General features: G+C 32.7%; 1 protein-coding gene across 1 annotated transcript in view; it reads right to left on the bottom strand.

The window, feature by feature from the left end:
* LOC111064346 (PHD finger protein rhinoceros) overlaps window positions 1-16,649 on the bottom strand; it is a 43,748-nt gene that overhangs the window by 14,743 nt on the left and 12,356 nt on the right. The window contains exons 7-13 of the mRNA XM_039431483.1: window positions 16,531-16,621; window positions 13,534-13,606; window positions 11,653-11,801; window positions 9,381-9,748; window positions 3,948-3,954; window positions 3,169-3,299; window positions 251-500 (exon numbers count right to left, since the gene is read on the bottom strand). Of these exons, the coding sequence (XP_039287417.1) occupies window positions 251-500; window positions 3,169-3,299; window positions 3,948-3,954; window positions 9,381-9,748; window positions 11,653-11,801; window positions 13,534-13,606; window positions 16,531-16,621 (1,069 nt within the window). The remainder of the gene's footprint in view (window positions 1-250; window positions 501-3,168; window positions 3,300-3,947; window positions 3,955-9,380; window positions 9,749-11,652; window positions 11,802-13,533; window positions 13,607-16,530; window positions 16,622-16,649) is intronic.

The raw sequence follows: 16,649 nt of genomic DNA, 5'->3' as shown, positions 1-16,649 counted from the left end.
TAGTACTATAAAAGAGCAACAAAAGAGAAAATCTGACGGATAAGATCGAGATGAGTATGAAGATTTTATGGATTTGACTTGAAGATAAAATAAGGAGAGTACAAAAGATAACAAAAATAAGTAGTAGAAGAGCAACAAGAGAAAAGTTGAAGATGAATTGAGGAGTGCAGGGTAAAACCGGTAGTAGTCAATTTTTCCGAAAATGAGATTGTGATGTCATCGAATAGAGTGATTTAGTGGATAGACTTACGCGCTCGAGATCCTGCCTGAGCTGCACAAACATGCGCATCTTCTCTAGGTCGGCGGCCTCCTGCTGCCGGGTGAGGATGTCGACGTCCTCGGAGCGCGGGGCCAGGAGGGGCTTGTTGTGTTGCGCGCGCCGCTTCAGCACCCAGTAATGGTAGACGGCCAGCGTCGCCTCCGCGTCCACCTCCACCAGTCGGCCACCCACCTCGCCCGCGCTCACGTGCTTCTCGAACTCGCTCTCGATCTCCTGCAGTCTACACAGCACATAAACATTAAAGTCAATCAAATGTTTTCATAGGACTACTAGGATTGTTCAATTATTATAAACTACTGGTACCCTCTTAATACTTCTTTATATAAACACAAATACTACAGAACGCCCATCAAGTATTTCAATAGGGCTACTTGAATTGTTCAATTATTTTATAAATTTTTAGTCATACTAGAAATTAACCTCTTTATACTTTTTTATCAAAACACAACTAGTTTAGAGCACTCAGGCTACATTGACACTTGAAAATAGCATGAGTGCTAGAAAAGTATAAAGAGGGTAATAGTAATTTCTACAAAAAATGATATCAATAATCATCTATTAAAAGATTTTCCTCCTTAGATATTGAAAGACTTTTCCAAAACTAATGACAGCCACTGAGGTCGTAATATTAGGTGTCATTCACCTGTAAGCCGGGTGTAACCGGTACTTCATGTACCTTGGACCTATAAGAAAATTCTACAGTATAAGCGAATCATTATCAAAATTAGAAAGAAGAAAAGTGTTGGAGTATGTATGTTTCCTGTTTTGTACTTTATTGTTTTGATTCCATGAATAAATTGTTCATAGATCATAGAATAAGTTCATAGATCGATCCATCCATATAAATTGAAGTAGCTTACAAATTTCCCATTGAAGTACAAGTCAGAAATACACATAGCAAAATTTATGAAATAATCAAGAGTCAAACAATAATCAATTATTGAAAAAAATAATTAGCTCATCTTTAGACCCATGCAGTTTGGATTTTGCTTTCCTCTTCTTTGTCCTGAAACATTGTTTTACGATTTATCACTTCTGATAACTACAAAATGAAAATGTAAAGCTTGCTTGTAAAATAGCACAGAGTAATGTCACTTTCAAAATCAGGATTTGCAATATCCTACAGCTACACTATTATTGAAAATAGATTGCATGAAACAATTGCATTACTTTATTACTCAAGTATAGAATACAGCCTACCGTGAACCGTGGTATCATATTATCATATACTACTGGTACCCTCTTAATACTTCTTTATATAAACACAAATACTACAGAACGCCCATCAAGTATTTCAATAGGGCTACTTGAATTGTTCAATTATTTTATAAATTTTTAGTCATACTAGAAATTAACCTCTTTCATTGACACTTGAAAATAGCATGAGTGCTAGAAAAGTATAAAGAGGGTACTAGTAATTTCTACAATAATTGATATCAATAATCATCTATTAAAAGATTTTCCTCCTTAGATATTGAAAGACTTTTCCAAAACTAATGACAGCCACTGAGGTCGTAATATTAGGTGTCATTCACCTGTAAGCCGGGTGTAACCGGTACTTCATATCTCATACCGGTACATGTCTTGGACCTATAAGAAAATTCTACAGTATAAGCGAATCATTTATCAAAATTAGAAAGAAGAAAAGTGTTGGAGTATGTATGTTTCCTGTTTTGTACTCTTATTGTTTTGATTCCATGAATAAATTGTTCATAGATCATAGAATAAGTTCATAGATCGATCCATCCATATAAATTGAAGTAGCTTACAAATTTCCCATTGAAGTACAAGTCAGAAATACACATAGCAAAATTTATGAAATAATCAAGAGTCAAACAATAATCAATTATTGAAAAAAAATAATTAGCTCATCTTTAGACCCATGCAGTTTGGATTTTGCTTTCCTCTTCTTTGTCCTGAAACATTGTTTTACGATTTATCACTTCTGATAACTACAAAATGAAAATGTAAAGCTTGCTTGTAAAATAGCACAGATGATCATTCCATTGTAATGTCACTTTCAAAATCAGGATTTGCAATATCCTACAGCTTCACTATTATTGAAAATAGATTGCATGAAACAATTGCATTACTTTATTACTAAATATAGAATACAGCCTATGGAATTATATCTACTATACCGTGAACCGTGGTATCATATTATCATATACTACTCACTCTGTAAGTAATGTTGTGAGTGAAATTCAATACTTATCAGATCACATTATTAACCAGCTCAAGTTGAGATGAAAAGTTTGGAAATCAATTTATTACTTCCAAATGGAAATTTTATCTGAGAGCCAATTTTCCTCTATAATAGAAAATTTGTAAAAAGTATAGAAATCTTTATTATGCGGAGCATTGTTGTATCTAAATAAATGAATGTTTGAAAACAGATCCTATTACACAGATGGCCAGTGTAACAACTTACATAAATAGCTAGAGAACTATGATAATTTTATAAACAACTCATGTTTTTTTCTTTTGAAAACTCTACTTAATTTGAACTCATAATAATAAAATGATTATGAATTTAATTGAATTCGAAATCGTAATATTTCACAAATATAGTGCAGCAACTAATTGTATAAAAGTGAGCTGTGAAGTGGAAATACAGTTGGAGTAATTTCATGTATCTTTCTAGAAAGGTCGTAGACAATCCTTAGTCAATGTTATATAAACACTTGCTAGAAATAGATTGTCAAAAGGCAAAAATTGTCAAGTAAAAACACCGGGTCGATCCGGTGAAATTTCAGTTTTCAAGACATACCAAATTAAATTATTCTTCTTGATACACCCGCCAATATGAGGTAATGAGTAATACATGTTCCAATACACATAGTACATTATAACTGAGAATGGAGATTAATTTTGAATTGCTGGCTTACTTGGCAGCTCTGGCCTGGTTCTTCTCCTCGGAGGTCATGTCTTTCCGCTTCCGCCTCCGACAGTCATCGTCCTCCGACCCCGAACCAGTCTTCTCCTTTTTGCTAGTGACGCTGTGCTTCTGACAGTACGACTGAAAACACACAACAATACACAACTATTATGAAATACTACTGGAAAATGCAGATTTCTCGGGTTACAATTAGTGATATAAGATTACAAAACTCTGAGATGTCATATACTGCAGAAGCGCTGCTTCCTTATTAGAGTTCCATATAACCAAAAAAGAAAGAAATTCAGAGAAAATTTTCAACAATAGAGAGCCACCTAAAGTTGATTAACGGAACAGAAAAGTGAATCGAAACCATTAGGGACAAGCCACAAGAAGAGTTTTTGCATTGGTGGTAGACGAGATGGCAGGGCAAGAAGCTCTCCGATTGGCTGATTATCAGCTGATTTCTGAATCAGCTAATCTGAGAGCTTTCTGCTTTGTCGACTCGTCTGCCGCCAGAGCAAAAAAAAACCGGGGCTAATAGTAAAAGGCCATAAGTATAGGCGGGATAATCGACGGGCTGATGATAGTGTTGTTTGGAGGTGCTTGGTTAGGACATGTTCAGCGACAATTAGAACTAATTTAAGCGAATCTAAAGTTTTGAAAGATGATGGTTTACATAGTCATTCACCACAAAAACTGAAGGTCACATTGGCATGGAAAATTCACCAAGCAACAGGGAAAAGGTAAATAACGATGAGTCAATTTTGTCGAGTAGTCCCAACTCACCTGTTGCCTGTGGTGGATCAGACAAGATAGCAACAAAAAATGCAGGGGTAAACACACCTTCATACAGAAGAGACTCTCCATCTCTTCTTTCGGTAGCACTTGACGAATCTCTGAGAGAAGTTGAGCTTCAGCAACAAAGAGATGACATTATTGCACATGCTATGAGTCTACAAATCGAGCTGGAGGCTTGTAGAGAAGAACAAACATCTTTAATGCACACACACCAAGCGAGGATAGATGAATTGGAGTCGGCCCTTCGAGTTCAGAATGTTTTGAAACAGGAGAATGAAAACCTTAGAGCAAACATTACTGGAATGATGACTACAATAGAGGTTTTAGAGGCTGATAATGCACTACTGAGAGCTGAAAATAAATCGTTGAAAATGGAAACAGAAGACCTTAGAAATTTCTATTCGCCGAGTGAAACCATAATTGACTCATCTTTTGACTGTGATGAATTAAGAGCAGGAAACTCTTTCAATGTTTTATCGCAAACTAGTCAATCTACTAGTCAAACTAGTCAGTCTGTTAGAAATAGAATTATAGAAATTGGTCATTGCGGGGGAAAGCTCCTTTTGGAATTGAAAATAAAAATAAAAAGTCATGATGTTGAGAGTATAGCTGGAATGAGCTAAATAAAACGTACAGAGAAGCTTTGAAGACTGCTGAAAAAACTGAACTCAAATCAAAGGAAAGAAGAAAGGTAGAGTGTTACTATTGACATCTAGTCATGGACGAGATTGTAGTGACTTCTCAATAAAATATTAAAAAGAAAGTTTGAGGTTCAGTGTTTCTTCAAGTCTGGCGCAACGATTGAAGCAGTAGTAGAGTCAGCTAAAGATCAAACGAAAAATTTCAGTAAAAATGATTATTTAATTATACTGGGTGGCTCGAATAATATAATTGCTCCAAACTTGGATCATCTTCCGCAAATAAGAAATGAAATAGAAGAAATGGCGTCACTCTCCAATAAGACGAATGTAATAATAAGTACAATTCCGAACAGGTATGATAGGCCAGAACTCAATAAAACGATTGATCTCACAAATAAAGCAATTCACAGTTTAATCAACAGTGTCAAAGATAAAAATTCTAAGCAACTAGGCTTATGTTTCCTCAATGAGCGATTAAAAAGGCAAAACTTCACAAAACATGGCTTACATATGAATCGATCAGGCAAGAGAATTTTCTGTAATAGACTGGCAGAGTTAATTGAAAGCAGTTTGCAATCACCAGCTAGCTTGTTATCACAAAGTAACTCCCCAAGGTGAACAGAGTTTTTTGGGGGTGGACCCACCCGGGCAGTTATTAGAGTAAAGTCGGGCAATTCCATCTACACACCATTCCTTTTCAGTGTGAATATACAGGGCATTGGAAGCAAAATTGAAGAGTTGAATGTACTCCTCGCAGATCTGAGTTATCCATTGGTTGTGTCATTCAATGAGCATTGGCTGGCTCCATGTGATACCACTATTCTGAACAGACTCAATAACTATATCCTTGCTTCAGCTTACAGTAGAAAGAAAAAAAGAAGAGGTGGTACGTGTATAATCTTAAAAAAATCAATTAATTTTAAAGTTAGAGAAGATATTGAGGCCCTGGCTATTGAGAGTACATTTGAGTGTGCGGCTGTTGAGTTCAGTCTGAGGAGGAGTGGGATTTCTAGAGTATTTGTAGTGATTTCTATATATAGAGCGCCGGATAGTTCTGTGGAGGACTTTTTAAATATCTATGACAAGCTCTTGTGTTTGCTCAAGCGCAACTTTACGTTCCAAATTTCAAGTCATTCCGTTGATTGGGAGATGAGATATCGTGTACACAGACGCACATACACCTCTACAACACACACACCACACACACATAACAGACCATACCCAAAAACCACTTTTTTGGACTCAGGGGACCTTGAAACTAGGGATGGGTATCGATACATCGATGTTTAAAAACATCGATGTTTCAACATCAAACATCGATGTTTACTGTTCGATGTTTTTTACTTATCGATGGTTTTACCTAGACATCGGTCATCCGATGTTTTTCCCAACTAAAAAGTAAATACAATTCTAATTTTTTAATTTGATACAAGTTTTTTTTTATTTTTTGTTTGAAGAGGATTATCTTGAGAGCAATAAGCATAGTAAAAGAATTATAATCATTATCTTTATCATATTTAGTGTAATATTCTGTTTAGTGTTTTTCGTGAATATAGATCACTATTCTGAAAGATCTCGCATAAGTGTTGATTTCCTGCAGATTGCTATTCTTATTTTTCAATCAGGCTCTCTGTATTTTTATGTGAGACTGTTGGATACTCTTGAAGATTTACATTACTTCTGTGGTCCGTGTCAAGGTTAGATAGTTAGTTATTAAGAATTGAATAAGAGGTCAGATTCTTAGTTTCTTAGGAAGAAAGAGTTTTTTCTTACTACAATTATTTCCTCTACATGTGTTTAACACTAATTAATCTAGCTCTGGAAAAGAGGTCCTCGTATTGTAAGGAGTGCAGATATCAATATAAAAAAGCTTAATCCATTTCCATTTCCTAAAAAATCTATCAGGTATTGAATGAATACAATATGAGTATCAATGATTGCTAAAATTAGCTTAGGGTGAAATTTCAAGACCGAATCCTCAAGGATATCCGAGAGGTTTCAGACTAGACCATGAAGATGACAAATCTTGTGAACTAGAGTTGATGTATCTTTCTAGTCACAACCTGACTTCAATTACTCGAAAGACTGTTACTTGAATACCACAAGTCCAAAATTGCTGTGATTCCAGTTAGTAACTGTTAGAATATTGGACCAATAGCTCCAGATAAAATTGTAGTCACTTTAGAAGCTCTTTTTTTGCTCTACAATCTGAGATCAGTAGAGCGCTCTATCTCATATTCCAGATACACCTGACAACAATGCTCCTTGTATTGTGAAAAACACCTAGTTTTCAGCTTCAAGCATCATCACCAACTACATTGCCCTCACATTGATATTTCGCACAACGACATAAGTTCTTGAGATAATATTCTATGAGAATCACCCGTAAGATACACTTCATTTCAGTATTTCCTAGTGGAGAGGCGCGCTTAAGGACACCTCAAGGATCAAAATTTCAAACACATAACTTTTGACACAATGATCAGATTTCATCGTACTACACTTCATCCTTCTCGGCTCGTCACGACGGTTCAAAATCATGCATAATAAATCAAATGGAAAATTGGAAAAATGGTCGAAAAATGGAAAATTTATTGTTGAGTGTACTTAAGCCCATATTCCAATACACAAAAAATGACCAATTTCTATATTCAAAGTTGCATGTCTTGTGAAATACTTCTGATAAAATTTCCAAATCTAGTGAGAATGTGAAAATTGTCCCCCTCCACCCACTTCAATAAATAATACTTCCGATTCCAAAACAATTTGGAAGTTAAGATTTTAAAAATGGCGATGTCAGTTTTTACATTTTTTTCGTTATTTTACTGTTGATCAAGAGTTTCTAAAACGAGTCTGATAATCATAGAAACTTACGATTGATTACAAATTGTAGATAATTCATCCTCTACGAACTCAGTTGCCTAAAATCCATCTTGAATCACTTTTCGCTATCATAGAACTGCCAAAACCGTTCATATGAAAGAAATATCTACAATTTCCGGATTTTTTTTCAACAATCAAATATTACTTTAAGAACATATTTTTCCATGAATTGCTTACAGCAGATGAAATAGAAAATTCTATTGTACATTTCAAGAACATGTAATAATTTTTAATAAGGGGTTACCGAGATACATAGCTTTGAATATAGAAATTGACCATTATTTATGTATTGAATATGGGCTCAATACAATGGGCTCAGTACCTACACTCAACAATAAATTTTCTATTTTTTGACCGAATTTGACTGTTGATGCATGATTTTGAACCGCCTTGGCGAGCCGAGAAGAATGAAGTGTAGTACGATGAAATCTGAGCATTGTGTCAAAAGTAAATTATAAGTGTTTGAAATTTTTATTTTTGAGGTGTCCTTAACCGTGCCTCTACTAGGATATACTGAAATGAAGTGCATCTAACGGGTGATTCTTACCCATGAACTTATGTCATTGTGCGAAATATCAATGTGAGGACAAAGTAGATGGTGATGATGGTTGAAGCTGAAAATTAGGTGTTTTTCACAATACAAGGAGCATTATTGACAGGTGTACCTGGAAATCTATATGACATATAGCGCTCTACCTGATCTCAGATTGTATAGCACAAAAATACGCCTAGAGGGATTTTGAAATATACATCTAAATTGTAACAATCGGAAGATATTGTTGATCAAAAACTAAAATTCATCAAAATTGATTTTTTCTTCAAATTTCAATCATTTTTGAAAAATAATAACTAAGTACTCATTGTAGATAGAGAGTTCCGAGTGATCTCATTTTTTCAGAATTTTATAATCTGGGAGAGATTTGGCAGAAATAGCTGAAAACTGGAAAATGAGCCGAAAATACGAGATTTTTGGGCTATACAGTATCTAGCACAAGGAAATCTTGCATGAAGAAATTGGTTCTGGACTCCTCTTATGTACCCAAATAATATATTAAAAAATCAGAACTACAATATAAATTGCAAGCAAACCCCCTTTTTTATGTCTATATTGACTGGACTAATAGTATCATCCATAAAAACGTAGGGCGATAAACAATGTTTAAAAACATCGATGTTCAAAAACATTGATGTTTACTGTTCGATGTTTTTCACTTATCGATGTTTTTCACTTATCGATGTTAGGATGAAAAAAACATCGATGTTCAAAACATCGATGTTTTGTCTTTCGATACCCATCCCTACTTGAAACGTATAGAAATTTAGAAATTGGGGTACCTTAATTTTTTTTGGGGAAAGCAATACTTTCCTTACCAATGGTAATAGGGCAAGGAAAGTAAAAAATCTGAGATACAAAAAACTAACCTCAAAAAACTTTGCTTGAAGTGTTTCACTGTGATCACAGCTGTTATGTGACAACAATGTACGACGACTGTGTTCTACCGTTAGGCCCTTTGCACACTGGGCCACCATGGAAGCGCTTCTACGGGAGCTTCCATGGAAACGCCACCATCAAAATTTGATAGCATTGCTCACTACAACCACCACTTGACTCATCACTCCAATTCACTAGTCAACCCATGATCAGTTGAAGAATGGACGTGGAAGAAGCAAGACTATTGGCATATGTTGAATAATATAATGAATAATGCTCAAGAAAAGTGGTTATATAACTTACCAAATTCATTTTGTTCATTTTCTGTGAAAACTCATTTCTTTTATTCTTCAATAAGAAGATTTACCATCTAATAATCTAGCTAATCGATATAAAAATGAATGGTTATTGGATTAAATTTAGGAACAGAGGTTTTAAGCTAGTGCCTGTTTTTCAATCCATTACTGTGACGCTTGTGATACAATGAAGATCACCTGTAGAATAATCAAACTAATCGATACACTAATGAATGAAGATGTACTCACAGGTATATTGGATATCTTAGTGATGGGCTCCATGCGCTCGACACAGCCGATGCTGACCTCTGGGATCCAGAGTGCGCATGACACGTGCGCCCACTTGTGGCCGGACCGGGTGCACTTCATGGCGCCACCCTTGTTCGGACAGAGCACGCATTCGGGCCGCAGGCCGAGTGCGCATGTGCGACACAGCCACGAGCCGGCCGGAATGGCGGTGATGCCGTAGCACGCCTGGTGCACGCAGATGTTGCAGCAGTCGCAGAACACCATTTCGTTGCCCTCCTCCGAGTCCGGCTGCAAAACAACGTACCTCAATCAATTCAACTACCTACTAAATAAACCATCTTAAATTAATTGTTCCTACCAAGGGGTAAATAGAATAGAATTTTATTAATAATTCAATATTTACAAAAAAAAAACAACTTCATCAAATTGCATTATTTTAAATTACTTAGGCTGGCCACTAACGATAGAACATGCATGATATACAGTTGACAAACATTTTTAACCTCAACATTCTTTGAGGTAAGGTTTTTTATCCTTGATTTTTTGTTTATTTTTTCTTAGCTGCTCTATTTGAGGTTAAATTATTATTATTTGTTATTTTCCAGTGGTTTATTTATTGTTATTGGTTGTTCATAATTCTATGTTCAAAGCTTCTCACTGATGATAAAACATGCATGATGAACATGTGTGTTGGCATGATAAGCATGCATGTCCTACCATGCGTGGCCAGCCTGAGATTCATGAGTCAGATTAATAACAACAAATATAAAATTAAAAGTCATTTAAAACATAGTTTACAAGTCATTAAACACATTAATACATGAGAAATTGTACCCAGGTTATTGAAAGGAAATCATTCACATTGAATAACTGTAGTGAATGTGACACTATGTCATGACTGTGTGGTACATGACATAAACTTCATCAAGATGATCGGCTAGCTATGTATGTTTCAATGTATGAATGAATAAATAAATAGCGATCCCAGTTGAACAAGGATCAGCCCGGGCAATTGGTAGGCAACTTCAGTAGGTTCCCTACGTCAAATTCCTGCTGCTTTCACAAAGTCCAGTGTATACAATATGATAATATATTCAACTGTAAAATTATCAAGAAGATTTCTTAATAATACTAGCATATTGCCATTTAAAAGCAAAACCCTAACATTCAAACTATTTGTCCCTAAGCCATTCTAACTAATCCATAAGTAGGGTGCACCAGTGTAGCTGACTGTGAATCAACATACAATGAAAACTTGAAGCCGTGAGACGTGACGAAATGAACGGCTAAACTTCCCATTTATTTCAGTATCTCAAGAAATCGTCAAAATAGGAACTTAATGAACAGAGATCTTAACGAACTAATACCCTCCCAAACCAAGTTATGTCCTTACTATCATATAGTACGAGTAGCCTACGTTAGACATCGGTATGAATGGTATATTGTTAGGTGTCAAGAAAATGTAGCCCTCACCAAAAAGTTAATGTTAGAAGGTGGTATAAGCTATGGATATGATTCTTCAAATCAAATACCTATATGTCAACCAAACACCATCTTTTCTAGTTTAATTTATTACTATAAATCATGAAATGATATATTTTTATGAGGAATATAATATATTTGAGATGGTATTGATCATAATTAACAAGAGTCAACAATTAATATTATATCAGTTATATCTTCTTCTTCTTATTTGGCATTACAACCCAGCGCGGGTCACAGCCTCCCTCAATTTCCGCCTCCAAGCATCTCTGTCCACCGCTGCACTTTTCCATCTTCGCACCCCAATTACTGCTGCATCCTTATCCACTACGTCTATCCATCTTGTTCTGGGTCGCCCTTTCCTTCGTCGGCCATATATTTTCCCTTCCATTGCCATCTTTGGGGGGTAGGCATCGTCAGCTCGTACCAGGTGTCCTGCCCACCTCAGCCTGCGAACTCGCATCACAGTGGCTATATCTGTATACTGGTACAGCCTAAAAAGTTCGTCATTAATATCAGTTATATCGGGATGACTTAAATCATATCTGAAAAAAGAAAAGTGGCAACCATGCCGTCCTTTTATTTCCATTGACTTTATAACGTGAATCTCACTATAGGTGTTTGTCAAGTTTATCTTTCAGTTTCAATCCGATCAAAATGTACTTATTTGACTAAAACTACGGGTAAGACAAACTACTGGTCCTACTCACCGATCTGCAAACATCACAGACTACATTCTCATCGAACTCGATGCCAAGGCCCTCTTCAGCTTTAACAATAGTTTGTACTTTATCCCAGCACCTGACCTCAAGTTCCTCCATCAACCGCTCCAGTTGGTCCTCTCTCACTGGTGGGAGACCTGAATAACAGAATGCGTTCACTATTAACTCACAATTTAAAAAATAGCATAGAACAACATATAAAAATACAATATTCTCAATTGCTGAAAGCAAAATACTATTTTCAAACCTTCAAGTTCAAAGTTAGTTGACCGAACGTAGTGAGGTCTATGTTTTAACTCGGACTTTCTTTTGTCTGTCTGTATGTAACGCAAATACGGCCAGACGCGTTGATAGAATTTTATGAGATTTGACAGAAATATTCATTTTTCAACTGCGCGTCGATGTATACACAAGGATCTTTGAGATTTTGCATTTTGAGGATAATATAAAAGGAAAAGGAATTCCTCCATACTCCGTTATCACTATAAACAGGGTGATTCTTAATTATGGTAGGCTAAAATAATTTCATACGTGATAGTAGAGGTAAGAATAAGAAAAAACTTCTTATAAACATATATCCATAAACGCTTCATTAGCGAGCTATACAGGGTGAAAGATTTCACCCGGAATTCAGTTCCTCTGGTGAAATACACCAATGCTGAATTGTTTAAGGACTAGTTTTTGAAAAACTTATGCTGGATTCATATGGAAAAATATCTGAAAAATTGAATAAAACTAGTCTGGAAGCTGTAGTGTGAGTAGTTTTTGAGAGAAAAGTTGAAATATGCAAAAAATCTAAGTAGAAAAACACAGACTTCTACGTTCGATGCCCAATAACTTTCTTCAATGACCAGTAAAAAAATAATTTTTCGCAATAGAAATTGTAGAGAATTTAATTTTGAAAATAATTATGTATTCATATGTAGTACATTACACCACAAAAATTTGCTGTTTTATGAGGAGAGAACTAATAACTCATAGGTTGTGCTGATTGCAAACAAAAAATGGATTTAAATAACAGCTGTTCCAAAACAGCTGATTTATTTTGTTTTAAGTGAGAAAATATTTAAAAGAAATTATCAACTGAAAATTATTTTCAGAAATATTTTAGCTCACTGTTGAATAAAACAAGTCTAGAAGCTGTAGTGTGAGTAGTTTGTAGTTTTTGAGCTTGAACGACATTAAAAGGATAATTCATCCTTGGCTAAAACAGCTGTGGATAGTAAAAAAGTGAGTATGTGAAAAATCAAAATATCGCAAACCCCAAAATTCATAAGATGACGTATAGCCAGTTGTGTAATATGAATACAATCCTTTCAGAGAATTGTGTTCTGTTTATCAATAAATAAAAATAACGTGCGAAGCTCGGTGCCCCGATATTGGTATTATTATGCGTGCTCATCAGTATCAATATTCTCACATTCGAAAAAACTAATTTAATAGGTGATTAAAAATAATCATATGAACTAAAAATAATGCTGAAGAAATTATAATATTTTTGATTGTAAAAAACTAATTTTCATAATATGGAAAGATTATCACGGAATTGGATGAATTATATCAATTCAAAGGGAATTTAGTTTGTTAACATTTAAAACAGGTGACATCACATACTTGTGGATCAGAATACTGCGTGAGGTCTACTGTTCACAGAACTACTAGCATGGAAGTAAGTTATGTGAATGGATAAGATTTCACATATTATGTAGATAATATGTAGATATTGCACCATTTTTTCACAAAAATCTTTACAATAACGAACAACATCACTAATAAGTATTATGAAGGCAACATACTGATTAATGCCGTTGTATAAATTGAATAGGTTTTATTGTGTTTATTTTTAAAATTTATTTGAAGGCAACTTACCCATAGAAGCTCTCTCCCCATTGAGAATATTCAACCAGGCGATATCCACGTCATCCAGGTCGTACGAACACGCCTTTTCAGATTTACTAGGCATGTTCGATAGATAATGATCCTCTGGTTTGAAGGAATCATCTTTTGTTTCAATATTTTGTTTTGCAGTCATCCTTTTATATTAAGCGAGCAATTTCTGTATTTATATATCTGGCTATTTTTATATCTGGTTATTTTTATATCTGGCTATTTTTATATCTGGTTATTTTTATATCTGGTTATTTTTATATCTGGTTATTTTTATATCTGGCTATTTTTATATCTGGTTATTTTTATATCTGGTTATTTTTATATCTGGTTATTTTTATATCTGGTTATTTTTATATCTGGTTATTTTTATATCTGGTTATTTTTATATCTGGTTATTTTTATATCTGGCTATTTTTATATCTGGTTATTTTTATATCTGGTTATTTTTATATCTGGCTATTTTTATATCTGGTTATTTTTATATCTGGTTATTTTTATATCTGGTTATTTTTATATCTGGTTATTTTTATATCTGGCTATTTTTATATCTGGTTATTTTTATATCTGGTTATTTTTATATCTGGTTATTTTTATATCTGGTTATTTTTATATCTGGCTATTTTTATATCTGGTTATTTTTATATCTGGTTATTTTTATATCTGGTTATTTTTATATCTGGCTATTTTTATATCTGGTTATTTTTATATCTGGTTATTTTTATATCTGGTTATTTTTATATCTGGTTATTTTTATATCTGGTTATTTTTATATCTGGTTATTTTTATATCTGGTTATTTTTATATCTGGTTATTTTTATATCTGGTTATTTTTATATCTGGTTATTTTTATATCTGGTTATTTTTATATCTGGTTATTTTTATATCTGGTTATTTTTATATCTGGTTATTTTTATATCTGGTTATTTTTATATCTGGTTATTTTTATATCTGGTTATTTTTATATCTGGTTATTTTTATATCTGGTTATTTTTATATCTGGTTATTTTTATATCTGGTTATTTTTATATCTGGTTATTTTTATATCTGGTTATTTTTATATCTGGTTATTTTTATATCTGGTTATTTTTATATCTGGTTATTTTTATATCTGGTTATTTTTATATCTGGTTATTTTTATATCTGGTTATTTTTATATCTGGTTATTTTTATATCTGGTTATTTTTATATCTGGTTATTTTTATATCTGGCTATTTTTATATCTGGTTATTTTTATATCTGGTTATTTTTATATCTGGCTATTTTTATATCTGGTTATTTTTATATCTGGCTATTTTTATATCTGGTTATTTTTATATCTGGTTATTTTTATATCTGGTTATTTTTATATCTGGTTATTTTTATATCTGGTTATTTTTATATCTGGTTATTTTTATATCTGGCTATTTTTATATCTGGTTATTTTTATATCTGGCTATTTTTATATCTGGCTATTTTTATATCTGGTTATTTTTATATCTGGCTATTTTTATATCTGGTTATTTTTATATCTGGTTATTTTTATATCTGGCTATTTTTATATCTGGTTATTTTTATATCTGGCTATTTTTATATCTGGTTATTTTTATATCTGGTTATTTTTATATCTGGTTATTTTTATATCTGGTTATTTTTATATCTGGCTATTTTTATATCTGGTTATTTTTATATCTGGTTATTTTTATATCTGGCTATTTTTATATCTGGTTATTTTTATATCTGGCTATTTTTATATCTGGTTATTTTTATATCTGGTTATTTTTATATCTGGTTATTTTTATATCTGGTTATTTTTATATCTGGTTATTTTTATATCTGGTTATTTTTATATCTGGTTATTTTTATATCTGGCTATTTTTATATCTGGTTATTTTTATATCTGGTTATTTTTATATCTGGTTATTTTTATATCTGGTTATTTTTATATCTGGCTATTTTTATATCTGGTTATTTTTATATCTGGTTATTTTTATATCTGGCTATTTTTATATCTGGTTATTTTTATATCTGGCTATTTTTATATCTGGTTATTTTTATATCTGGTTATTTTTATATCTGGCTATTTTTATATCTGGTTATTTTTATATCTGGTTATTTTTATATCTGGCTATTTTTATATCTGGTTATTTTTATATCTGGTTATTTTTATATCTGGTTATTTTTATATCTGGTTATTTTTATATCTGGTTATTTTTATATCTGGCTATTTTTATATCTGGCTATTTTTATATCTGGTTATTTTTATATCTGGTTATTTTTATATCTGGTTATTTTTATATCTGGTTATTTTTATATCTGGTTATTTTTATATCTGGTTATTTTTATATCTGGCTATTTTTATATCTGGTTATTTTTATATCTGGTTATTTTTATATCTGGTTATTTTTATATCTGGCTATTTTTATATCTGGTTATTTTTATATCTGGCTATTTTTATATCTGGTTATTTTTATATCTGGTTATTTTTATATCTGGTTATTTTTATATCTGGTTATTTTTATATCTGGTTATTTTTATATCTGGTTATTTTTATATCTGGTTATTTTTATATCTGGTTATTTTTATATCTGGTTATTTTTATATCTGGTTATTTTTATATCTGGTTATTTTTATATCTGGTTATTTTTATATCTGGTTATTTTTATATCTGGTTATTTTTATATCTGGTTATTTTTATATCTGGTTATTTTTATATCTGGTTATTTTTATATCTGGTTATTTTTATATCTGGTTATTTTTATATCTGGTTATTTTTATATCTGGTTATTTTTATATCTGGCTATTTTTATATCTGGCTATTTTTATATCTGGTTATTTTTATATCTGGTTATTTTTATATCTGGTTATTTTTATATCTGGTTATTTTTATATCTGGTTATTTTTATATCTGGCTATTTTTATATCTGGTTATTTTTATATCTGGCCATTGAGAATATTCAACCAGGCGATATCCACGTCATCCAGGTCGTACGAACACGCCTTTTCAGATTTACTAGGCATGTTCGATAGATAATGATCCTCTGGTTTGAAGGAATCATCTTTTGTGATGCGAATGTATTTCGATTTCGGTCTGCAAAAATTAACAAAATATTAGCATT

Source organism: Nilaparvata lugens, chromosome 6 (genome assembly GCF_014356525.2).
Source record: "Nilaparvata lugens isolate BPH chromosome 6, ASM1435652v1, whole genome shotgun sequence".
Taxonomy (NCBI): Eukaryota; Metazoa; Arthropoda; class Insecta; order Hemiptera; family Delphacidae; genus Nilaparvata; species Nilaparvata lugens.
This window is presented reverse-complemented; position numbering and strand designations above follow the sequence as displayed.